This window comes from Sarcophilus harrisii, chromosome 4 (genome assembly GCF_902635505.1).
Source record: "Sarcophilus harrisii chromosome 4, mSarHar1.11, whole genome shotgun sequence".
Classification (NCBI taxonomy): Eukaryota; Metazoa; Chordata; class Mammalia; order Dasyuromorphia; family Dasyuridae; genus Sarcophilus; species Sarcophilus harrisii.
Genome location: NC_045429.1, coordinates 117,869,825 through 117,895,800, shown reverse-complemented (window position 1 = coordinate 117,895,800; position 25,976 = coordinate 117,869,825). Strand labels below are relative to the sequence as shown.

At 38.0% G+C, this 25,976-nt stretch overlaps 1 protein-coding gene across 1 annotated transcript; it reads right to left on the bottom strand.

Annotated features, from left to right (window-relative positions):
- Positions 1-1,763: 1,763 nt before the first annotated feature.
- F11R (F11 receptor) lies at positions 1,764-25,698 on the bottom strand. Its single transcript, XM_012549491.3, has 10 exons — positions 25,533-25,698; positions 5,514-5,582; positions 5,266-5,373; positions 4,843-4,989; positions 4,068-4,270; positions 3,832-3,934; positions 3,502-3,609; positions 3,250-3,262; positions 2,868-2,916; positions 1,764-2,706 (listed from the first exon to the last, which is right to left on the bottom strand). The coding sequence occupies exons 1-10, from the start codon at positions 25,588-25,590 to the stop codon at positions 2,671-2,673; spliced, it is 894 nt and encodes a 297-aa protein (XP_012404945.1). The 5' UTR covers positions 25,591-25,698; the 3' UTR covers positions 1,764-2,670.
- Between the last annotated feature and the right edge of the window lie 278 nt (positions 25,699-25,976).

Genomic DNA, 25,976 nt, shown 5'->3' with positions numbered 1-25,976 from the left:
TTTCTCATATTTCTTCCTCTGAAATCAACAATTCTCCTTGAATTCTAAACTCATTAGTGTGGATATTTACACCCCCTGATGCAATTTGCAACCCCTCCCTACCACCTAATAGTATAAAATTTTTATCTTTTTTATACATCCTTCTCAATGTGCTAGAAGCCTTCTTTTTGGTTCTATTACAATTCTTGGATAGCAATGCAGTTTCCAAATTGTCTATCTGCTAATCCTCAGGCTGTTTCACAACTAGCAATGTTTTTTTTTCCCTCAGTAATAATTCAAGTCATAGAACCACTGAATCTCAATATTTCAAAGAGACTTCAAAGCCACCTAGGCTTATCCAGATACATCTTCCTAACACATCAATCATGAGTAGCTGTCTGACATGGATTAAAGACTTGTAACAAGAGGAAATATATTACTTCCTGAGATAGTGCATTCCAGTGTGAAATAACCTTTTTAAGTCTTGGGAAATTTTTCCTTAAATTGAGATAAAACATGACTTTCTGCAACTCTCACTTATTGTTCCAAGTCTTGTCCTATGGAGCAGACAGAATGAGTTGTATCCCCTTTCCAAATAACAACTCTTCAAATATCCAAGGAGCAGTATCATAGAAGGTAGTCTATGTAAGACAATAGGGCCTCATTTTCTTCAATTATATTATAGTATGATTTCTCAAGGCTTGCATCATTCTATTCCACCTCCTTTGAATATTCTTCAGCTTATCAATGTCTACTTTGTCATGGACAAAGTTTAACCCAGATGTAGTCTGACTGGGAAAGAGTCCAGAAGAACTAGCATCTCTCATCTATTTCTTCTCCATGGAGTATAGGATATCTTTATCATACATAAAGGCGACTATAATAATAAAAACTGACTTAAAGAGAAAGCTGACATTGAGGATACAGTCTATATAGCTGTCAGATCTTTTCCAAATAAACTATCAAATCACACCTACCCTTCACCTTTTATTTGCAGGGTTGCTTTTTTGAACCTGTGTAAAGTCTCTATTAAATTCCATCATATTAAGTTTGGACCACTGCTCCAATCTATTGAGATCACTTTGGACTCCCATCCTGTCATGAAATTGATAAGCATGCCATCTGTGATTTTATCTGAATCACTGATTTTAAAACTCTCAAGTGATCCAAAATAAAAATTTAAAAGAGCAGTGCAAAAAACAGTTAAGTCTTTTTTCTCTGTATGTATATGCTTTCAAATGTTTGTTTGATATATTTTAACGTATTTAACATGTATGGGACTACCTGCTATCTAGGGGAGGTGATGGGGGGAAAGAGGGGAAAAGTAGGAACAGAAGGTTTTGCAAGGATGAATGTTGAGAAATTACCCATGCATATGTTTTATAAATAAAAAGCTTTAATTAAAAAAAAAAAGTTAGTTGATAATTGCAAAATTCATAATAAAAAGAATTTTTTAAAAGACCAAAGATTTGCAAGATTTTTGCAACCCCAATAATCTAGTGACACTTCATGGAGCATATGAAGCTTTAACATTTGTCCTCCAATTTCCAAAACGTGGCATAAAAAATATGTATTCAGATTCACTGTGTTCCTTCAGTGAACAACTAGGTTCCCACAGCAAAGATTGCATTGTACGTTAGAGGGCAGTCAAGAGCTATCTTTGATCAAATAATGGCCTATTTTGTAAACAAGAACCTGGAAAACCACTGAAGTCCCCAGCCTGGATTTAATTGGCTTATTCAACTTTGAGACCCCATATTCCTATTATATACAAAACAAACTGCTTAAACAAAACAAAAATTTTATTTAAAATGACATTTATACAACATGTATTATACCCTGTAATTCAGCGAGGAGCTGAAGCTTCCCAAGCACATACACCTTTCTGAAAAGGCAAACCCATCTGTCCCAGTCAATGAAAGGCTAATGCTTTCACTCTCCAGCCCCAGATCTGCTTTCTGTAGATCAGTAGGTCTTAAATTGTGTAATCATGGTTTTTCCCTTGGTTTTGGCCCTTGGTCCCCTACACACACAAAAAGATCCAGTTGGTCTTGCAGAAATGGCCAAACTGCCAAGTGTCCCAAAGCCAGGAAGATACTTTGAAGATTCTCTAAAAGTATCTCTCTAAGGAACTGAAAGGAGGGTCCAGAAAACATCAGAGATGTTTCATTACCAATCTACTGTTCAGAGTCCATAGCTCCAGTCTCTTGAGTTTATTTGAGAAACACTGTTCTGGCCTCAGGCCCCAGCTTCTTCCTGATCCTGAGGAAGTCCAACCGTCACAGGATCCCAAGAGTTCAGAACACATAAAGGAAGATATTCACTCTTGGGAGCTTGGCCATTCCTGCTGGTAAGGAATTGTTAGTGGTGGGGAACAGGCATCACTCAATCTGTTTGATTCTAAAAAGAGATTGGTATTAGAAGCCACAAATATGGTCCAAGCAAGCCCATCAGTGATGACAGAAGGGAAGGCATGACAGGGTATTATTGGTCCACTTCATTCTTAAACACACAGAAGCCCTGGCTCATTATTTTTAAAAGTCATCATTAAAAAAAAAAAAAAATCCTAAAACAAGATGGACTAAGAAAATAAGTGAGGCATCCTGTGAGATTCATAAACATCAGAAGGTCAGAGTCCAGCTGAATCAAAAAATGACAAATTGAGAAGACAGGAGAGGAGACAGGATGGGGTCACACCAAAAATGATGATGTCTGTCGGAAATCTCCCTAGGAAAACAGAACTTCAAGTAAATTCCCTATAATTCCCATTGAGTAACTAGTCCCAACATCACAAACTAGAAACCCCATCCATTCTGTCAAGACAACCCTCCCCTCTTCTTCCCTAAAAGCCTGCCCATACACTTCCTGTCCAAACCCAGTACACTCACATCACTGCGGGCGGAGGGCTGGCTATAGATTACTTTTTTACTGGTGCTTCTGAAAATAAATCAGCAAAAAGAGATGGTCAGTCCTCTCATCCTTTATATGCATTTTAAAAACCAGATAATTTTCCACTTCCAACCTTATAGGATACCAGGAATGCAATATTTCAAGAAATACAGAAGTCCATGAATTCAGTAATCTTCCCTCCCAATGCTGAACCTCAAGCCAGTTCCAGCCCCAGCCCCAGCCCCAGTACGAGTCCCAAGCCCAGCTCCATCACAGATGTAGGTTGTTGCTCCCATCTCCTTGCTCTTGGCTTCAGAAACTCATCATTTAAGGATAATTATAAGCATCTGATAGGGAAGAAGAGCCCAGCACCTCACTCACCCTTTACTTGTTCCTGAAAGAAAAGAAAAAATAGGGTCAAAAAGATCAGGCTGCACTCTGTTTGATGTTCTTCCAAGTCCACATGGTAGAAGATATCCCCCCACTTCTCAACTCCACCCCACTCCCACAGAAGACTAGATAATGTTAACTGTTCCTGAACCCAGGCAAGGTCCATCACTTTGTGGGAAGTGGGGATGAGTGGTAGAGAGAGAATGATGGAAAACAGGAATGGAAAATGGAATAGGCACTTACTGTTGAAATAGCCTTGAGAGTAGGCAAACCAGACACCAAAAACCAGGAGCCCAAGAAGAATCAGTGTCACAATAACAGCAGCCACGATGCCCCCTACATTTAGTTCCGCTGTGGAACACAATTGGAGGTATTAGGAACCTGTACCCTAAGGCCTTTTTCTAATTACCTAACCTAACCACCAGCCCTGGCAATCCAACCACCTTCCATGCTAAACACAAAGCCCAGGAAAGATAGGTATTAACTGGAGGGGGGGGGAGGGGGGAAGGGGGATATAAGACACTCATCTATGAACCCCCAGCTCTACCTCATCCCTGTGCAACTCTTACTCACCAGCTTCCAAACGAATAGCTTCTGAGCGCATGGCAGTCCCAACCCCATTGTATACTTGGCAGGAGTACTCCCCTGTATCATAAGCTGACAGAGGGTTAAACACCTGAAGGGGAAGGGAGGAGGTAAGTCAGCCTCTGGCTCCAAGGAGTCCAAGTATCTCCCAAAATTCAAGGGATTCAGTTCAATTTTCCCTTCCTACTTTTTTCACCAACCCCTAGAACCCATGACCCTCATACCAGTTCCCCTGTCTTAGAGTTTATGGTATAGGAAGAATTGGTGAAGACACGGCTCTTCTTGGGATCTTCAGGCATCAGAACCCCATCCCTGAACCACTGGTACTGAGGGGGTGGAGAACCATTTTCCTCAGAGCAGGTCAGCACAACTCGATGCCCAATGGTGCCTGAAGATGGAATGTTGACTGAAGGTTTTGATGGTGGCACTAAGAGGAGAAAAAAAGGACACTGAATTAAGCACAAAGTGGGGCTGAAAAGAGAGCTGCCACTGAAAGCACCCTTCTGGAGGGCTCTGTAACCAAAAACCCGCAAATATCAGAGAACAAGAAAGAGAAGGAACGGGTGGAGTAATGAGAGCTTACGTATTGACATAATGTTTCATTGTTTTAAAAATGTGTGTGTGTACAGATATATAAATACATAAAGTCGTAAACAATTCCTGAGATCAGTCTCTCCTTGACTGTAGGCAAATCAGGCTTAGCCATGATCAAAAGCTGGAATCAGAAGTCCTGGATTCCAACCATCATCGTACTCCTCAGTCTCCCTAGGGCTCTGGCCTTATGCCCCTCAGTTTCTATATTATTTGAGGACTCCTCCTCTCATTCTCACCCTAAGCACCAAAAGGTTTGTTTCTGAGATCCTTTATCATTTTCAACAATTGCCTCCCTTCTAAGCCCTGAAATTTCTTTTAGAAATACAAGAAGAATACATTGAATCGTGAAGCAGAATGATTAGAAGAAGTTACAGTGTAAGTTTCGATACCTGTGTGGTTTCATACCTAACACAAGGAGATGCACGCTGATCTCTCCATAGTCCTCTCCACCATTCTCAGTGACCATACATGTATATATCCCTGTGTCCTTGCGGGTCACAGAATGGAAAGAAATGCCAGTCTGGGAGAAGACTACCCGGCCTTGGTAGGAAGCTGTAGTTGCCAGGAGAGAACATTGAAGGGAGAAAGCATGGAGAAAGATGAAGTTTGAAAGTAAAATTGTCACTCCAAATTCCTAAGCACCCCTGAATCCAAAGGGCCCAGACAGCCTTCTCTCACCACCCCCATAACATCACGAGCCAGAGGGGTTATCTTGACACTAAATTAGTTCCATGTTTTCCTCTGAGGTTATAATGGCACAATTGCTTCTACCACAGATTTGGGCAATTTGGGGATTGGAGAGGCTGTCAAGAGACCCCAGTGACTTACCAGTAATCTTGCTGTCATAACACACCAGGCTGGTCGTGCTTCCCTGAACAAATTTCCACTCCACTCGGGGTGAGGAGAAGCCCGAGTAGTAACAGGACAGTGTGGCAGCTAAAAGAATATTACAAGTGAAGCGAGGGAGCAACAGCAAAAAAAAAAAAAAAAAGGGATCCCCAATACCCATATATTAGGTCCTGTGTCCTTCACCACCACCCCTCCTAAGAATCCACCCCACTTCCCATCCCACTCACGTTGATTCTCGTCTACTTTAACTTCTTTTTCAGAAGTATAGACTGAGCCACCGCCCAAGGCTGGACAACCTGGAGAGAGAAGAAAGATGATCTAGGTAAGAGAAAAAGAAGAAAAAACACAACCAAAGAGGAGACAGGATTAGGAGAGGGAGCAGTTGGTAGGAAGGTGGTATAGTGGTATAGGAGGAGAGAGAGGTAGTATAGTATAATAGTACCTATCCTCCAAGGCTATTATGAGGGTCAACTGAGATTGTATTTATAAAGCACTTAGCAGAGTGCTTGGCATATAATATGTATCATATAAATAACTGTTGCCACCACCACCACTATCATCATCACCATTTCACTAAGGAGGAATAGGGGACAACGCAGTTAGTTAAGTCATGTCCCCACAACACCATTATCAGTGCCAGAATTTGAACTCGGTGTCTGAATTCTAAATTCGATATTCTTGCTTCTGAAAGCTGGAGATTTTCTTATGCTGAAACTTCCAGGGAAGAAAACAGCATCATTCTTCTCTTTCATTACTTCCTAAAGTCATGCAACCCATTTTTCATTAGGAAGTTATCCCTAATATCTGGCTTAAATATTTCCTATAATTTCAGTTAAATTATTCTTCCCTCAGTGAAGATGGAAAAACATTTTTTACAAAACTCTCATTTCTAATTTGTCTCCCAATGGCAGCAAAAATTCCAACTGGATAATTTCCCAGAAACCTTCTCTAACATGACACTTGATTGGCTCAAAAACTGCTTAAAAAGTAATTACTCCTCAACAAGTGCTATTTAACTAAGTTGTGGGCAGAGTCAAGATAGGAGAGGAGGAAATAAAGTTTAGCTCTTCCACCAAATCACTTCTAGAAAGACCAATGTTGAATTCCAATTGGGAAGGGTAAGAAATCATTCCAGTGAGTCATTTTTCCAATCCAGGATGATGTGGAGAGACAGAGATGTCTGTGGACATAGGATCCAGTTAGGAGAGAGTAAACTACAACAGCATCCAGGAATGAAAGAAATCTGAGACTAAGCAAAATCAAGTCAGGAAACAACTGAGAAGGAAGTGATTTCAGGCATCCTGGTCAAGGGGCAGGAATGGATACATCTGGCAGCTGGGTCATCCATCACCCAGGGGAACTGAAACAGAGTTCTGCCAATAGGGGTGCTGGAGAAGAGCAATTAATCACTAGTGGGCTCTGGCTGTCTGGTTCTGATCCCAGGAGTAGAGTAGGGATTCAGTTCTAGCCTCTAGACCAAGCTGAAACTTGATGTGGAATAATTAGAGCATCAGTCTCAGACCAAAAAGGAAACTGGGAAGCTGCAGCTCAATGGCTCTGACTCTACAGATCCTCCCAATGGGCTAATAGTTGTTCAGTCTAGTAGCAGTATACCCAAACCTGGATCAGGAATTTGCGGAACTCAAATCAGGAAGTAAGACTTTACTCCCAAACACATCACTTTTGAAGTGCCAAAAGCTCGTAGATCACAGCCTGAGTTGTAAAAATAGCAGAAAGATACAAGACTGAAACTCAAAGCAGATATTTCCCCCAAAAGTCCTAAATCGGGAAATAGACTGGAAGAATGAGCAAACAAAAAAGGAACCCCACCATAAAGAGCTATTATGGTGACCAGAGAAGCTCAAGACACAAACCCAGAATAAAAGGATAGCATCAAAAGATTTATAAGCAAGGGTTCAAAAAAAATGCAACTTGGAAAAAAGTCCAACCAGAATTCCTGGTAGAATTAAAGCAAGAATTTTTTTAAAGTGCTAAAATAAGATTTTAAAAACCAAATGAGAGCAGGAAAGAAAAAAAAAAAAAGAAGAAGAAAAGAAATTAAAGATATCGAAGAAAGCTATGAAAAGAGAACAGCTTGGAATGAGAGCCACAAAATCTTACCAAAGAAAATTATTAAAAGCAGAATAGACCAAATTCAGGAATTACAGAATAGTAATTGCTACTGGAAGCAGGGAGGAAAAAAGGAATAAAAGATTAATAACATCTTGGCAAGTGAGCAGAATTTTATATTTTTCAAAATATTTTAATAGGCATCCCATTTAATTCACAAAATAAACACAATGGCCAACCATAATTCCAAAGGACTCCCCTCCCTCTCTCCCTCCCTCCCTCCCTCCTTCCCTCTCCCTCTCCCTCTCCCTCTCCCTCTCCCTCTCTCTCTCTCTCTCTCTCTCTCTCTCTCTCTGCTGAGGCAATTGGGGAGTTAAATGACTTCCCAGGGTAACACAGCTAGGAAGTGTTAAGTGTCTGAAGCCACATTTGAACTCAGGTCCTCCTGACTTCAGGGTTGGTGCTCTATCCACTGCACATTCCAAAGGACTCATGATAAAATATGCTATCCATTGCTAGATAGAGCTGACAGATTTAGAGAGCAAATTAATGTTTATTTTTCTTTTCTTCCTTTTTGATATGGCTAAAGTAGGATGTGTTTTGCTTAACGATACAAATGTGCAATGACTTTGTTTTTCTTTTCTTGTTAATAGGCAGAAAAGAGGTGAGAGTGAATTCAAAACTGAAAATAAAAATTAAATTTTAGGAAGCACATCCAAGATATCAGAATAGTAGGAAGCAGTACAGCCACGCTCCTCTCTCCCCCCACTTAAAACTCTTCCAAATACATTAGAAAATGTACCAAACCAAATCTTGATAGGGAAATCCAAAAAAAGTCACAATGATGTCTTCTGTCTGAAGACACTAAAGATAGTTACAACTACATGCTCAAGAAGGAGCACCTGAGCAAGAGGGCTCAGACCCATACCAAGGTATCACCAGATCTACATCAGAGCAACTCAACAGAGAGAGGTACAAGCTGGTAGCTTCTTTATCTACTATCCACTTCTGCATTACATCTCCAGGGCAGACTGAAAAGGGGATCATGTCCATGGGGATGGCATCCAGATAAGGAGCCCATGGGTAGTATACAAAGAAAGGAAGAAGTTCCAAAGCAACAGTGTAGCTCAGACCCTAGGTGCAGAGTCTCAATGACAACATTTATAACAATCTGTAAAGGAAATAATCAGGACAGGAATCTCAGACCAAAGTAGAGCCTACAATTCTGCCACTCTTAAACTTCAATTTCAATTTTTCCTCAGACCCAAACCTAGTTCAGGTTTGTACTTACAGAGCTCTGACCAGAGGAAAAGCAATTGCCTGAATCAGACTAAGGAAGTACAGAAAACTTTTAGGCCCCCAGCCTATCCCTGAGATTCTGGATAATTCAACACTCAATAACCTCTAAGAAAATAAAAACAAACAAAATCACCTCGACATTCTCTCTCAGAGGTGCAGCAGAATCCACCCCTAACATTTAAGTCTGAAATTGGAAAATAGGCTGGAAGAATAAATGAGAGAAAAAAAATCCCACCATAAAGTGCTATTATGGTGGTAGACACAAACCCACAAGAAAAGGAGACTGCAAAACATCCATAAGCAAAACTTCAGAGAAAAATACAGCTTAAGCAAAAGTTCAACCACAATTTGTGGAAGAAATGAAGAAAACATATTTTTAAAGAGTATAAAATGTTTTTGTAAATGAAATAAAAGTACTAGAGAGAAAAAAATGAGAACTATGAAAGAAGGAATCAACATCTTGGCATAAAAGGTACAAAACCTTGTTCAAGTAACATACTTCCTGAAAATTAGGATTGTTACCTTTAGCAGTAAAATAAGAAAAAAAATTAAAGGAATTGGAATAGCCAATGAAGAAACAAAACTATCACTCTTTGCAAAAGATATGATGGTTTACCTAGTAAAGAATCAACTAAAAAACTAGATAAAATAATTAACACCTTCAGCAGTGCTGAAGGATATAAAATAAATCCACACAAATCATTAGCATTTTTATATTATTACCAACAAAATTCAATAGCAAGAGAAAGAAAGAGAAATTTTATTTAAAATAACTATAGACGATATAAAACAGATGGGAGTCTATCTGCCAAGAGAAACCCAGAAACCATATCAACATAATTAGAAAATGCTTTCCACAAAAATTACATCTAAACAATTGTTCATGGGAAGGACAAGCCAAAATAATAAAAATAATAATTCCACCCAAATTAATTTATTCAGTGCTATACTACTAGTGGTAGAGAAAATTATAACAAAATTCATGTGGAAGAACAAAAGATCAAGACTATCAAGGGAATCAAAACAGTAATATCAACGCAATCTGGTACTGGCTAATAAATAAGAGTGCTAGATCAATGGCACAGATTTGATACATAATATGAAATAGTAAATAAAAATAGTAATCTAGCATTTGACAAACCTAAAGATCCAAGATTTTGGGAAAAGAAATTGCTATATGACAAAAATTGCTTGGAAAACTACAAACCATTTTGGCAGAAACTAGGTATAGTCCAACATCTCATACCATATATGACAATAAGATCAAAATGGCTACATAATTCAGACATAAAGGGTACTATAATAAATAAATTAGGAGAGCATGGAATATTTAATTGTCAAATTTATACACAAGGAAAAAACTTATGACCAAAGAAGAGATAGAAATCATTATAGGATTTAATCACATCAAATTAAAGCAGTTTTATGGAAACAAAACCAATGCAGCCAAGATTAGAAGGCAAACAGGAAACTAGGGGAAAGTTTTACAACAAATTTCCCTGAAAAAGATCTCATCACTAAAATATATAGAGGAGGGCAGGTAGATGGCACAGTAGAGCACTGGCTCTGGTGTCAGGAGAACCTAAGTCCAAATCTGACCTCAGACACTTAATAAGTTCTAGCTGTGTGATCCTGGGCAAGTCATTTAACCCAAATTGTCTCACAAAATTTTTTTAATCTAATTTATAAATTGGGGAATGACTCTTTTTTTTGGATGGCTCCATTTTAAAATGATTTTAATAGTATATGATTATTTGTCATATATATATATAACTTGTATATTAATAGTAAATTATAAAATTTATAAGTTGAATTTATAAAATTCAAGTCATTCCCTAATTGATATGGTCAAAGCATATGAACAATTTTCAGATGAAGAAATTAAACCCATTTTTAGTCATTTTAAAAAATACTCTAAATTATTATTGATGAGAAATGCCAAGTAAGACAACTAAGATACCACCTCACACCTGTCAGATTGGCTAAAAAATGACAGGAAAAGATAATGATAAATTGGAGGGATGTGAGAAAACTGGGACACTAATGCATGGTAAAGTTGTTAATTGACCTAGTCAATCTGTAGAATAATTTGGAACTATACCCAAAGGTAATAAAACCGTGCATATCCTTTGATCCATTCTTCCAACACATCTAACATTAGAAACTATATTTCTAACTTTAGTATAACAGATATATACTGATGCCATATATATATTTAAGACATTACAACCACAATTACAGTCAAAAAGAGTTTATATATTCTTCTTCCTTATCGACTGCTCTAATCTATCTGTTTTTACTTCTTGTCTCAACTATAACAATCTTTCTTAGTTCTCCCCCTTTCTCTTTTTAATAATAAAAGCCTTTTATTTTCACAATACATGCAAAGATAGTTTAACATTCACCCTTGCAAGATCTTGTGTTCTAAATTTTTCTTCCTTTCTTCTCCCCCCCTCCAGCCCCTAAACAGCAAGTAATACAATACAGGTTAAACATGTGCAAATCTTCTAAACATATCTCCACATTTATTTTGTATAACAATCTTGGCCAAATCCATAAATGTGTCTCATTCTACATATTTAATCTATCACTCTCCCTGTCAGGAAATGTGCAGTAGTTTCATTTTTGCTTCTCTGGAATCATGGTTGACCACTGCATTGATCAGATTTAGTCTTTCAAATGTGTGTCTTTCAAAAGTGATCATTTTTATAATGTTATAACTTGTTCTCTTAGTTCTATTTATTTCATTCTGTTTCAGTTTCTAAGAATTTCCAGTTTTCTCTGGAATTGTCACCTTCATTGTTTCTTGTACTACAATAACATTGTTACATTTATATATACCATAATTTGTTCAGCCATTCTCCAACAGGAAACCCCTATTAGTTGACAGTTTTTTGCCATTACAAAAAGAACTAATACAAATGGTTTTATACATTTAAGACCTCCTACTCTTTCTATAATTTCTCTGGGTTACAGACCTAGTAGTGATATTTCTAATTAAAAGATTAGGATTAAACTGCTATCACAGTAAATAGTCAAAGGATATGAACAGACAATTTTCAGATGAAACTATTTATACCCATATGAAAAGGTGTCCCAAATCATTATTGTTCAGAGAAATGCAAATTAAGACAATTCTGAGATACCAGTACACACCTCTCAGATTGGCTAAGATGACAAGAGGGGATGTGGGGAAACTGGGACACTGATGCATTGTTGGTGGAGTTGTGAACGGACCCAACCATTCTAGAGAGCAATTTGGAACTATGCTCAAAAAGTTGTCAAACTGTATATACCCTTTGACCTAGCAGTGTTACTACTGGTCTTATATCCCAAAGAGATATTAAAGAAGGGAAGGGGACCTGTATGTACCAAAATATTTGTGGCAGCCCTGTTTGTAGTGGCTAGAAATTATAAAATGAATGGATGCCCATAAACTGGAGAATGGCTGGGTAAATTGTGGTGAATGTTATAGAATCTTATTGTTCTGTAAAAAATGACCAGCAGGATGAATACAGAGAGGCTTGTTGAGATTTACATGAACTGATGCTAAGTGAAATGAGCAGAACCAGGAGATACACTTCAACAACAATACTATATGAGGATTAATTCTGATGAAAGTAGCCATTTTCAACAATGAGAGGAACCAAATCAGTTTCAATTATCAGTGCTGAACAGAACCAGCTACACCCAGTGAAAGAACACTGGGAAAGGAGTATGGACCACAACATAAGCATTTACACTCTTTTTGTTATTATTTGATTGAATTTTTGTTTTTCTTCCCAGGTTATTTTTACCTTCTTTCTAAATCCGATTTTTCTTGTGTAGCAAGATAACTGTATAAATATCTATACATATATTGGATTTAACATATACTTTAACATATTTAGCATGTATTGGACTACCTGCCAACTAGTAGAGGGAGTGGAGAGAAGAAAGGGAAAAGTTGGAACTTAAGTTTTTTGCAAGGGTCAATGTTGAAAAATTACCCATGTTTTGTCAATAAAAAGCTATAATAAAATATATATATAAATAAATAATAATAAAAAAATTTCTTATCACAGTTGTTTAGAACTCAATCTCTAAATTCTTCCTTCCTTCCAAGTTTCCCTCTTTCTGCTGAGGGAACTACTATCCTCTCAAACTTGCAACCTTGGTATCATCTTTGACTCCTCACAATCTCAACAATCTCCATTCAATCTGTTGCCAAGGCTTGGAGGAGCTCACCTTTGCAACATCTTTCCAATATACCTCCTTTTCTCCTATACATTGCCACTACTCTAAGTCAAGGCAATTTGATTATTGCAATAACTTGACAGTACACTGGCCTGCTCCAAGTCTACCCCCACTCCAATACATCTATTCAGCTACCAAAGTGATTTTCCTAAATCCAAAGTTTCAAAAATGTCACCTCTTATGACTGATGCCAATTCCAATGATCATATGATTAAAGAGAGCCATCTACACCCAGAATGAGAGAACTGTGGGAACTGAATGTGGATCACAAGATAGCATTTTTATTCTTTTTTTGTTTGCTTGCATTTTGTTTTCTTAATCATTTACTTTCCTTTTTGATCTGATTTTTCTTGTACAGCAAGAGAACTGCAAAAATATATTTACACATATTACATTTAACATATATTTTAACACGTATAACATAAATTGGATTACTTGCCATCTAGGGGAGGGAGTAGGGGAAAGGAGGGGGAAATCTGAAATAAAGCCATGCAGGGGTCAATGTTGAAAAATTATCCGTGCATATGTTTTGATAATAAAAAGCTTTATAAAAATAAAAATAAAAGTCACTTCTTAATAAACTCTAATGGTTACCTATTACCTCCAGGATTAAACACAAAATCCTTTGGCTTTTAAAGACCTTTAACCCGCCTCCTCCTATCTTTCCAGCTTTCTTAACTTTACTCCTTTTTCCTCCCCCCCAACTCCATACACTCTAAGATCCAGTGACTTTGGCCTCCTTTCCTTCCTTACACATCATATGCCATCTCCCAAACCCTTCCTGTCTTTTTTCTTTCTCCTTACTTGTCTCCATCTCTAATTTCCCTGGCTTTCTTCAAGCCTCAGGTAAAATCCCACCTTCTTCACCCTTAATGTTAGAATCTAAGATTATTTCTAATTTATTCTGTATGTAACTTTTTTCATTGCTGTTTATATATTGTCTCCTTCTATGAGATTGTGAGCTCCTAGAGGGTAGGGCAGTTTTTGTCTTTCTCTATTATCCTTGTTTGTTTGTTTTTTTTTAGCATTTAGTCCTAGCATTTAGTGTTTAAAAAAATGCTTCTCGACTTGACTGAGATAGTGGCTTAGAATAAAAAGTAGCTTAAATGATTTGTTTATGATTTCACAGCCAGTATATACCACAGGTGGAACTTGAACTAATGTCCTCCCCTAGTTTAGAAGCTGTCCTTTTTCCAGTATGTCAAGCAGCCTCTACTGCAAAATTACCACTAAGTATTTTAGGAATCAGAGCACTAGTAGCTATAGTAATGATAATACCAATACAATTTTTTTTCCATTTCCTACCACATGAAAAATCAAGACAAGAGATGGAATGACTTGTCTGAGATCCTCTAACTGATAGGACTAGAACTTTCCTGATTTCTGACTTAATCTAGAGCTCATTAGTAGAGAAGATCACTGAATTTAATCCTTTTCATTGTATTAAAGATCAAACCCAAGCTTCTCACTGATAAAGTGCTCTACAATCTCAGCCAAGAAAACTTCATTCACCTTCTTTTTTCAACCATCAAAACATTACTCTCCTCTCAACTGGGCTACATGGATATACTCAAATAGTAACCATGACCTCATTTCCTTCCCACTCTAATACTTCTAATGAATACAGAATATATTAGGAAAAATGCAGATGAACTAACCTAAAATAGGTTTTACAAGCTGTAGAATCAACCAAAGTATTTTCTGATTAGAAGCTTTTATGCACTTTGATTCCTAGTATCCATTTATAACATATTTGTATATACTCTTTCCTTATAAATAAACCTTGTGAAAATATGTATACTTGCAATGATCAACTATGACAGACTTGGTTCACCTCGTCAGTTCAGTGATACAAGGTAATATCAATAAACTTGGGATGGAAAACATCACCCATATACAGGGAGAGAACTATGGAGCCCAAATGTAAATCTACACATGTTATGTTCATTTTTTCCTTTTTTTGTTTTTTTTTCCTCTTGTGGTTTTTACCTTTTGTTCTGATTTCTCTCTCCCAACATGATTCATAAGAAAAAAATGTTTAAAAAAAATGAATGTACATGTGTAAATCAAAAAAAAAAAAAATTACATGTAATTAGGAAAAATAAAAAGTAAAATAAAATATGCACACTTGGACTCAGTAAAGTAATAGCAAAAGGAATGCTTAAGGTATTTCATGATAAAAATGATAGTTCAAAGGATATGAACAGACAATTCTCAGCTGAAGAAATTGAAACTATTTCTAGCCATATGAAAAGATGCTCCAAGTCACTATTAATCAGAGAAATGCAAATTAAGACAACTCTGAGATACCACTACACACTTGTCAGACTGGCTAGAATGACAGGGAAAGATAATGAGGAATGTTGGAGGGGATGTGGGAAAACAGGGACACTAATACATTGTTGGTGGAATTGTGAACACATCCAGCCATTCTGGGGAGCGATGTGGAACTATGCTCAAAAAGTTATCAAACTGCATACCCTTTGACCCAGCAGTGTTTCTATTGGGCTTATATCCCAAAGAGATACTAAAGAAGGGAAAGGGACCTATATGTGCAAAAATGTTTGTGGCAGCCCTGTTTGTAATGGCTAGAAGCTGGAAAATGAATGGATACCCATCAATTGGAGAATGGCTGAATAAATTGGGGTATATGAATACTATGGAATATTGTTCGGTAAGAAATGACCAACAGGATGATTTCAGAAAGGTCAGGAGTGACTTACATGAACTAATGCTGAGTGAAATGAGCAGGACCAGGAGATCATTATACACTTCAACAATACTATATGATGACCAATTCTGATGGACCTGGCTATCTTCAGCAATGAGAATGAACTAAATCAGTTCCAATGGAGCAGGAATGAATTGAACCAGCTACACCCAGTGAAAGAACTCTGGGAGATGACTATGAACCACTACATAGAATTCCCAATCCCTCTATTTTTGTCCGCCTGCATTTTTTATTTCCTTCACAGCCTAATTGTACACTATTTCAGAGTCTGATTCTTTTTGTACAGCAAAATAACTGTTTGAACATGTATATTTATTTTGTATTTAATTTATACTTTAACATATTTAACATGTATTGGTTAACCTGCCATCTGAGGGAGGGGGTAGGAGGTAGGAAAGGAAAAATTGGAATAAAAGGTTTGGCAATTGTCAATGCTATAAAATTACCCATGCATATAACTTCTAAATAAAAAGCTATTAAAAAAAAAAGAAGAAAAAAAGAGAAGGAAAAAAAGAAAAAAAAAAAGAAAAAATGATAAAGTAGAAAAGTTTTTAAAGATCACAGGGATACCATCTGCATCCAGAGAGACAATTATGAAGACTGAATATGGATGGAAGTATATTAGTTTCACCTTTTTGTTTGTTTTTTTTCCCTCATGGTTATTTCTTTTGTTCTGGTTTTTCTTAAATAACATGACAAATATAGAAATGATTCATAAAGTAATATGTTAAAAAATTATTTTTTAAAAAATTAAATTAAATTCAAATAACAATCAAAGGAGCAAAATATTGGGCTTCGGTCCCTCAGAACCACAAGTGAAGACACTTGAAAATCAATACCCACTATATTTTTTTCTTTTCTTTTGGGCAAATCTGAAAAGAAACACTAGTTTCCAGAAGTTGATGGGGCTAATCAACTAAGCAACCATTTATTTAGTGGAGACCACTGGTAATGGAGTTACAAAGACTTGAGGTCAAATCTAACCTGAGACACTTTGAGACACTATGTGATCCTGGTGCATAAAGACAGTAACAGGAGGCAGGCCAATATAATAAGCCTTAAAGTGTGTGATGGGAAAGATGTGTACGATGGATAAAAAAGGAGGGCAGGGTCAGGCTGTTAAGAACTTTAAATGCTAAAAATCAAAAGTTTTTATTTGATCCTAAGAGCAATAGGGACTCACTGGAATTCAACAAGTGAAAGAAGGGAAAAGGGACACTGTCAAACCTACACTTTAGGAAAATTACTTTGGCCGCCATATAAATGGAATGGAGAATGACTAGAAATAAGAGATCAATTTGGAGGCTCTTACATCATAAGAACAACAAATATCTGAGTGGAGAGAAGAGGGTATATACATAAGATGTGGTGAAAGAGGCTTTGGGGGCCATCGTGTATGTAGATAAATAGGATGATCTGGAGTAGAAATAAAGGATGCCACCAAAGTTATGAACCTGCATAGCTGAAAGGAAAATAGTGCCTTTAATGGGATTAGAAAGTTCAGAAGAGATGTGAGTTTTGAAAGATAAGGAATTCTGCTTTGCACACTGCATTTGCTCTGAAATGGGTAAAGGATTTCAAACTTAAACAGTTTGGTGATGCAAAATTGAAGTTCAGGAGAAAGAATAGTTTTTTGGATACTAGGGAATTTTGGACTGGTTCTCTCACAAGACCATATCTGCATATGTCTTAATGAAAAATACCTCTCCACAGAGTGTGTGTCTACACAAAGTAGAATAAAAAAATTTCTGGCGACCAGTTCAAATATATAAAATCACCAGTGTAGAAAGGAGAAAGGCATTATTCACTCCAAAGCGACAGGAACAACAGCAAAAGAAAAAAAAAGAAAGAGAGGCAGGATGGACCAAGCCAATCAAAGTTCTTTAATTTCCATCACAACAGTGGAAACATACCACTCACCAACCCCTCAGATTAACCTTTTTATCTTAGTTGTCTGTCTGTGTACATTAGCTCTTCTATTAGCCTACAAACTCCATGAGGGCAGAGACAATTTTATCTATAGCTTCTTCACAGTGCCTAGCACAGGGCTGACACTTACCAAGTATTTGTTTATTTGAATTGATACAATTTCCTAATGTTGCTGTTTTAATAGAGTCAATGTTAGGAAAAGGATCACAATGATTTAGATAAACTACAGGAGAAAATGCTTTGGGGTCATTCCCAAAGACCATTTGCAAGTTCAGTAAGCATTTATAGCAAAAGAACTTAAAGTATAATGGAAAAAGTCTGGATACCACCTCACTCTCTTGAAATTTATCATAATAGAATTTTGCTTACATTTTACTTCCTCTTATTATTCAAATTTCTTCCTCTTCAGAAATTCCACTACTCATAGGCATTATATATTCATGTTACTAGGCATAACAAAAAATCAACATTATAAAACAATATATCAAACGTTGGCCCTCGGCTTCTAAAATTGTTAAACAGAGCATTGTATACAATTCTGAATCTTTACAAATTAACCCCATTAACTTCATCCTAATCTTACTCCTAAACATGGTATGGTTAGAAAGTCTTAGTTTATCAAATTAATGAACTATAATTTTGTTTAACTTTTTTTCCCCCAATAAAGCAAAGAGGAGAGGGAAGAAGGTGGACTCTAAGAAAATTATAAAGAAGGCTAACAAGTGTGAATTGAGAGAAAGGGAGGGAGAGACAATTGTTGACTGAGAAGCAGTCAGTGCTGCAAAGTGATTAGATAGCCAGTCTCAGAATAAGGAAAATCAGGATTCAAGTCCTGCCTCAAATACATTAAAAGTATGAATCTGCGCAAGTCAATTAGTACTTCAAGCAGGTCTAGGATAAAAAAGTATCATCACATGTGCAAAAATGTTTGTAGCAGCCCTTTTATAGTGGCAAAGAACTGGATACTGAGGGGATGCCCATCAGTTGGGGAATGGCTAAATAAGATATGGTATATGAATGTAATGGAATATTATTGTTTCATATGAAATGATCAGTAGAATGATTTTAGAAACATTTGCATGAACTGATACTAAGTGAAGTGAGTAGAACCAAAAAAACATTGGGTACAGCAACAAGAAGATTATGTGATGATCTACTGTGATGGACTTGGCTCTTTTCAACAATGAGGTAATTCAGGTCAATTCCTAATGGACTTGTGATGAAGAGCCATTTGCAACCAGAAAGAGGAAAGAGGCCCATAACCTGCGGACGAACCTTATTTCCTCTGACTGGCTACTGGTTGCTACTTCAGGCCCATTCGTTCCTAATTCAGCTCAACCATGCTTTTTCGTAGAGGCATTTGTGATGGTAACAATGCTGTTTGGCCTGAATGTGGAACACAACATAGTACTTTCACCTTTTTTGTTATTGCTTGCTTTTTTTCTTTTTCATTTGATTTTTCTTGTGCAACTCAATAAATGTGGAAATATGTTTAGAAAAATTGCACATATTTAACTTATATTGGATTATAAGGGGAGGGAGAAAGAGAGGAAGAAAAAATTTGGAACACAATGTTTTGCAAGGGTGAATGTTGGAAACTATTTTGCATGTAATTTTTAAATAAAAGCTATAATTAAACTTGTTTTAAAATAACTGTGCAAACCTTTAAATACAGCATAATAAAAGAAAAAGGACCCATCTGTACAAAAATGTTTGTAGCAGCTTTTTTTTTTGGTGGCAAATAATAGGAAAATGAGTAAATGCCCATCAATTAGGAAATGACTGAGTAAGTTATAGTATATGAAACTAATGGATTATTATTATTCTATAAAAAACTATGAAGGGCCTCTAGAAAGGCCAGGAAAGATTTACGTGAACTGATATCAAGTGAAACAAACACAACTAAGAATACAGTGCCCAATGACAGCAAGATTATTCAATGATCAACCATGATAGACATAGTTCTCAGCAGTTCAGTGATCCAAGACAATCTTAATAAACTGGTTGGAAAACTCCATTCGCAATCAGAGAACTATGAAGATTGAATGTAAATCAACTGATGTCAAGTGAAACAAACAGAACCAAGAATACAGTGCACAATAACAGCAAGATTATTCAATGATCAACTATGATAAACATAGTTCTTCTCAGCAGTTCAGTGATCCAAGGCAATCTTAATAAACTCTGGTTGAAAAACTCCATTTGCAACCAGACAGAAAACTATGGAGATTGAATGTAAATCAACACATGCTATATTCTTTTATTTTCCTGCTGCTTTTGTTTTTCTCTTGTAGTTTTTCCCTTTTGATCTGATTTTTTTCTTCCCAAAATGATTCATAAGGAAATATGAAAAAAAAAAAATGAATGTACACGTACAACCAAAAAGAATGTTGTTCTTTATGTGTCATTAGGGGAAATAAAATTAAAAAAACAAAAAAAAAAGACAATCAATGGCAATAGGGAACAATGGTTTTTTAAAAAGGCAGACACATAGATAAGATAGAGGAGACTGGGAAGAGTTAAATAAAAAAAGGAAGGCAAAAACAAAGCCTTAGGTGGTAGAAGGAGAATAACAGGAAGTATACAAGAAAAAAGAAATACTGTGATGGAACTAAGGAATACAAGTTAAAAAAGAGAGAAAGAGAAACAAAAGCCAGAAAGAGAAAATGGCAATTAAGGAAGGGGACCAAATAAATAAGACTTGAGTGTAATGCAAATCTAGTAAATCGAGCAGAGAAAAAGGAAGGGCCAAAGAACAAGCTAAATGGGCTTGAGAAGTTTCAAGAAAGTAGAAATTCCCAGAAGATCAAGCAATGTAGCTGAAAACTGGATCTGGTGTTTTCACTTCCCATCATCTCTTTCTGTTCTACTCCTACCTTACTAGAAAAAGATGTCTTAATACTACTGCAAAAATATTGCTCCTGAAAATCAAGTTTAGCCCTTCCAACTGCACTAGTAGGTATTTTCCAAAAGACAAGGTGGTAGGGACAAGGCAGGGTAGGAATGAGTGACATGAGAAGATTATGCCAATAGACTGGGTTGAGTCTAAGCTATTTATCCTTGGCTGCATATTGAGTGGCAAAGGAGCTGACACAGGCCAAGGAGGATGGCAAAGAGGGGCAGTAACAGCAAAATTAGAGTTTTCACTCTCCCTCTTCCTCCCACTTTCTTGGTAGAATTTCCAGTTCTACCTGCTTAGCCCCACCTCCCTGCGTCCCTGCCATGGGGTTTGGGTCAGACCTGTCCAGACATCATTACAAGAGAACCCGCCCAGCACGCAGTCCTGGAACCTGGTGCCATACTTCCTGTTAATCCTTGCCCCTCCACAACCTACTGCATCATCACGCCTCCACTTCACAGAGCAGATTACCTAAATTGGACTTTAGACAGAAACTTCACTTATCAGGGAGTCACAGGCAGAATTCCCAGGGAAGGACTAGTTTTAGTTCATGACTGTTCCTGTGGCTGGCCATTCTGCTGTCATGTGGTTCCTGACTAAGATCAGAGCCAAATACCGAATTAGAGAATTGGAAGAGGCTTTATCCAGTTCAACCTGTTATTCAATGCAAGAATCCCCCTATATGAAAGGTGACCATCCATGCTCTTGTTCAAACTTCTGGAAAGAAAACAGATTCTAGGGTCAGATCCAAATCCTTACTCCTAATCCTTCTGCATAGGAGGGAATCAATTTTCCTCTTTAACTTATGACAAGTTGTCTATTTCCTAAATCCCCCACTGCAAAATTGTATGAGAGAAGAGGTATCAGACTTATTGCCATGTCCATAAAAACAAGTGCAAACATAGGAAAGGGAAGCTATTTCTATCCTCTAAGGTAGGGGTCCTTAAACTACAGCCGGGCCAGATGCAGCAGCTGAGGACATTTATCCCCCTCACCCAGGGCTATAAAGTTTCTTTATTTAAAGGCCCACAAAACAAAGTTTTTGTTTTTACTATAGTCCGGCCCTCCAACAGTCTGAGGGACAGTGAACTGGCCCCCTATTTAAAAAGTTTGAGGACCCCTAATAAGGTCTCATCCCAAAACACAACCTTTAGCTACAAAGCAAATGCTCACATCAGATTGTCAAAGCTGAAAACTTCTAAGAGACTGGGTTTTTTAAAACTATCTTCAACTTGGAACCAACTGGACTAGTCCCTGAGGATGAGGAATACTGGAAACTGAAACAAGAAAGCAGAATGCCGAGGAAAAAGAAAATAAAAGCCAAGCTCATAGGAGGAGAGAGAAAAGATTGTGTTCTGAGACATATTTTCTAGTTCTCCTAGTTGAGACAGCAAGGTGGCACAGGAGAGAATGCTGGAACAAGAGTCAGGAAATTCAAATCCAGTCTTGGAAAGGTATATTAGCTCTGTGATCCTGGACAAGTCACTTAACCTGTCTGAGTCTCCTCAGCTGAGGATAATAATAGCACCTCCTTTTCAGGGTTGTCATGAGGAACAAACATGATAATATTTGTAGAGCTCCTGGCATAGAGTAGGTTCTTAATATTTGTTTCCTTATTTTCCTTATTGCCTGCCACAGACTTTGAGTCCAATTTTTGTCCAAGAATAGGCCAAAGGTGAATGGAAGAATGAAGAAAGAAGATTCACCTCCTCAACACCTCATTGCTAGTTTGTCTTTTGGCATTTGTCTTGTCTGCTCCTACACAAGGAAACAAGTTCAGAGCAGGACAGGCCCCCACATCTCCAGCTACAAGGAGGGCAATGAAGTTAATGAACCGTTAACCACAACTCTTATCTAACAGCTAGCCAGTAATAATCCCCAGAGGAACCCATCTGTAGCCTAAAAACAAGTATTTCCATAACAATTATATGGAATTCAGGAAATAAGGCCAAAAAAACTGAAAGCAGCACAGGAAACATAGGGACACAGCTAACAGAAACAGGACCTGAGCAGCAAGCCCTTCTTTTACCTGAAATGCTTGGAAATAGAAAACCAGGAACTGCCCAAACTGGAAGAAATAAAACTTTTAATCCATCCCTTAAATGCCACAAAATATTCTCCCATGTAGAATTAAACCACAACTTCAGATGTCATCCCACCTAGTTTCTAGGCAGAACATCCCCCTAGGCTAGCCCAGCCAAAAGATGGTCTATCTCCCATGTTGAAAGAATTGAAAGGAGATTCTAACAATCTCCTTTAGTCATTAGTTCCACTAGGTCACAGCACCCAATTTCCCAATATCTAGCCCCCAATTTTCCTGTTACTCCAGCCTTTCCTTCTAACTTGGTCCTCAGAGGAAATGAGAAAAACAGGTGCCCTTCCTCCATACAATAACCATAAAGACTTATGATTTCCAGACTGAGATTCAGCTTTTAATTCAACAAACATTTATTAAGAATTTGCTACATCTAAGGAACTGTGCTATGTGCTGGGCCACAAACATAAATTATAAAACAACCCTGATACTCCAAAGAGCTCTCACAGTCTAAGAGACTTGGCCAAGCCTATTTATCTTCTCCCCTGAGGACTATTACATTTTGTTGTATTCCCAGTGCCTAGTACAGTATCTTGTACCTAACAGGCAATTAATAGACACTGGTTTAATTCTTTTCAACTACTGTCCTTGCCCTGTGAGGTGTCTTTTTAATAGAGCATTGCTCTTTTAAAAAAACATTAAGTCCAAAGAGCATAGCCCATTGTCGAAATCCCCAAGACCTCATCTTTGACCATTAAAGGAAAGGCGGCAAGTTAGAAAATGAGGAGACAGAGCAATACAGGGCAGTCAAAGGAGAGAAGCAGTTGTACACTAGACTAAAAGCCTTACTTTCTGCATTTTACCAGTGCGGGGTTATAAACATACACTTCCCCTCCTGCTTCATCTTTACCCATCAACTATCCCATGATGCTCTCCCCAGACTGATCTCAGTCATGGCATTCTCTCCCCATCTTCCCAAACCCATTTAAGGAACCTAAATGCAAGGGCCTAATTCTGAGACGGTGATAATTTGATAATACTATCTTACATTTATACCTAACTATTATGTTATTTTATCCTTCCCACAAACTCGTGAGGTTGGGCAGGGCAAAAAATTAAAAACAAAAAAATTCTGGAAATCCAAAGAAGTTAAAAGTCAAGCACCCTGGTCTCCTGGCTCTTAGGCTTATACAATTTCACTATCCTCTGAACATATGTCATCTTATATTCAACCATACTCCTAATCCAATTCTACCCTAAAGATCCCAGACTGCAATTGTTTCTCTTTTCTTTTGTTTTCTAATCACTTTAAATTAAAACTTTCCAGGTTTCTCTGAATCTGTCCTTTTCACAGTTTCTAATGGCACAATAATATTCCATCATATTTACATATCTTAAGTTGTGGGCATCCCTTTTACTTTCCAGTTCTTTGAAATAAGAAGAGCTGCTATAAATATTTTTAACTATGAGTCTTTTCTGTGGTCATTTCTCTAGCTTATCTATTCCTCCCTTCTCTATCCAGATTACAAGGAAATACCCAGCTTAATACAGTACGATCCAGTTTGAGCCAAAATGCCTAGGAATTCCCACAAGATGTAAAAGAAATTAGAAGAGGACAGAAGAGTCCATGATTCAGTAACTTTTGACCCTTAAAGCTACTAACTCGAAAAAGACAAAGGCTAGAGTATCATATTGCTTCTGGTAACTCAGAGAGGACATTTTGTCTGAAAGAGCCCTTTAACTTTCTGAATCTTAGCTATGGCACAAAGGATTTAGCAAAGCCAGTACATTTCTAAGGTATAATCAGAACACAAGGAACAAGGAAAAGGAGAAAGGAAGAAAAAGAAAGAAAAATGAAAAATCAAAAGAAAAAGGGAAAAAATAAACCAAGAAAAAAGATACACAAAACCCATATACTGTTTACATCACAAGCACAGATACAAAGATGAGACAGATAAACAGTCATAGAATTCAAACACCAAAACATTTTCCACATATAGATATAAGTATAAATAGGTTGTGTCAGACTAACCAATACACAAACCAGACAGCTAGCCTTAAACGGACAAATCAAAAAAGCAAAGGCTCCACCAAAAGAGTTTTCCATTGTTTCAGAGGAAAGGGAGTTTATGAAAGAAACAAAAACTGAGACCCAAGGGTAGAGGAAGGGCAGTGTATTTCTGGGCTGGGAAAAAAAGTCCACCCAATCAACAAACACCTCCCCCTCCCCAAAGGGAATGGTCAGTTAGTCAACAACAAAGATAAATTTCTCCAGAGGTGGAACAGTAGGAGAGGAGTCAATGGAAGCTCCGCCTGTTTGCGTGGAATTCCAAATTTCAACTTTACTCCAACTTTGGAAATAACTGGCCCCCTGAACCAATAACCGTGACTTGCAAATGGTAAGGAACTAAGGGAAAGAGGGGGAGGGAAAGCCCATTCACATGAAAAAAAGCAACTAGCTAAAGAAAAGATCTCCTCAGCAACAGGACAGAAATCTTCACCCCCTTCCCTGCCCAATTCACAGAAGGCCATAAACTGTGACCCCAGCCAGGTGGTGGGAAGACACAAAAGGCAATTTCACGAGCTATTTCTCATTAAGTGTGTGTGTGCCATGGATCCCCCTCACTGGGTTGTATAAGTATGCGTGGGGAGTGATCGGGGAGGCACAATCCCTTAAAGGATTGTTTATGTAGGTTATGTACAAGGGAAGAGATTAAAAATTTATATGGTACCTACTATGTGCCAGGCACCGTGTTAAGCGCTTTACAAATATTATCGCGCATATATATATATATATATATATATGTGTGTGTGAGGGAGAAAGATCGAGACCGTGGCCGTAACCACGAGTGAGACCGCGATCAAGAGCCCTACAACACAAAGCCCTTAGCCCTTAGTAGGGCTAAAATGCGGATGGGGGGTGAAACAGGATGTAGGGGGGGAGGGGCCAAAACACTTTCCCAAATGAGAGACGAGCTTGGGAGAGGGGAGGAGCACCCGACCCCCACCCTACTCCTACGATCCTCTTCAAAGCCCAGAGCACTCACACAGGGTCGCCGCCGTGAAAAGAAGGAGAAGGTGCCTCTGCCCGGGCCGCTTCATCATCCTGATCCTGATCCCGATCCCGATCCCGATCCCGATCCCGATCCCGATCCGATCCCCCGATCGGCGCCGCCGACCAAGCTGCTCGAAGCCTAAGAGCAGCCTCCTCCACGACCGCCGCGCCCAGACTGAACCGCAGCCACCAGGTGGGATCCCGCCCCCCACTTCCCGCCACTCCCGATTGGTTGGCGCTCCGCCCCTATATAGTTTGATTGGTAGAGAGAGCTGCCTCGGCTCCTGAGTGACTCACCGTAGCCAGGTGCAATCCCACCTCGCACCTAACTCCGGCTAAGATTGGCATGATTCCAAGACCGAAACTTTTCTGATTGGTTTAGGCCAATGTCAGTCCTCCGGATTAAGTCGGAGTCTTCTCCAGGTGAGGGCCGATG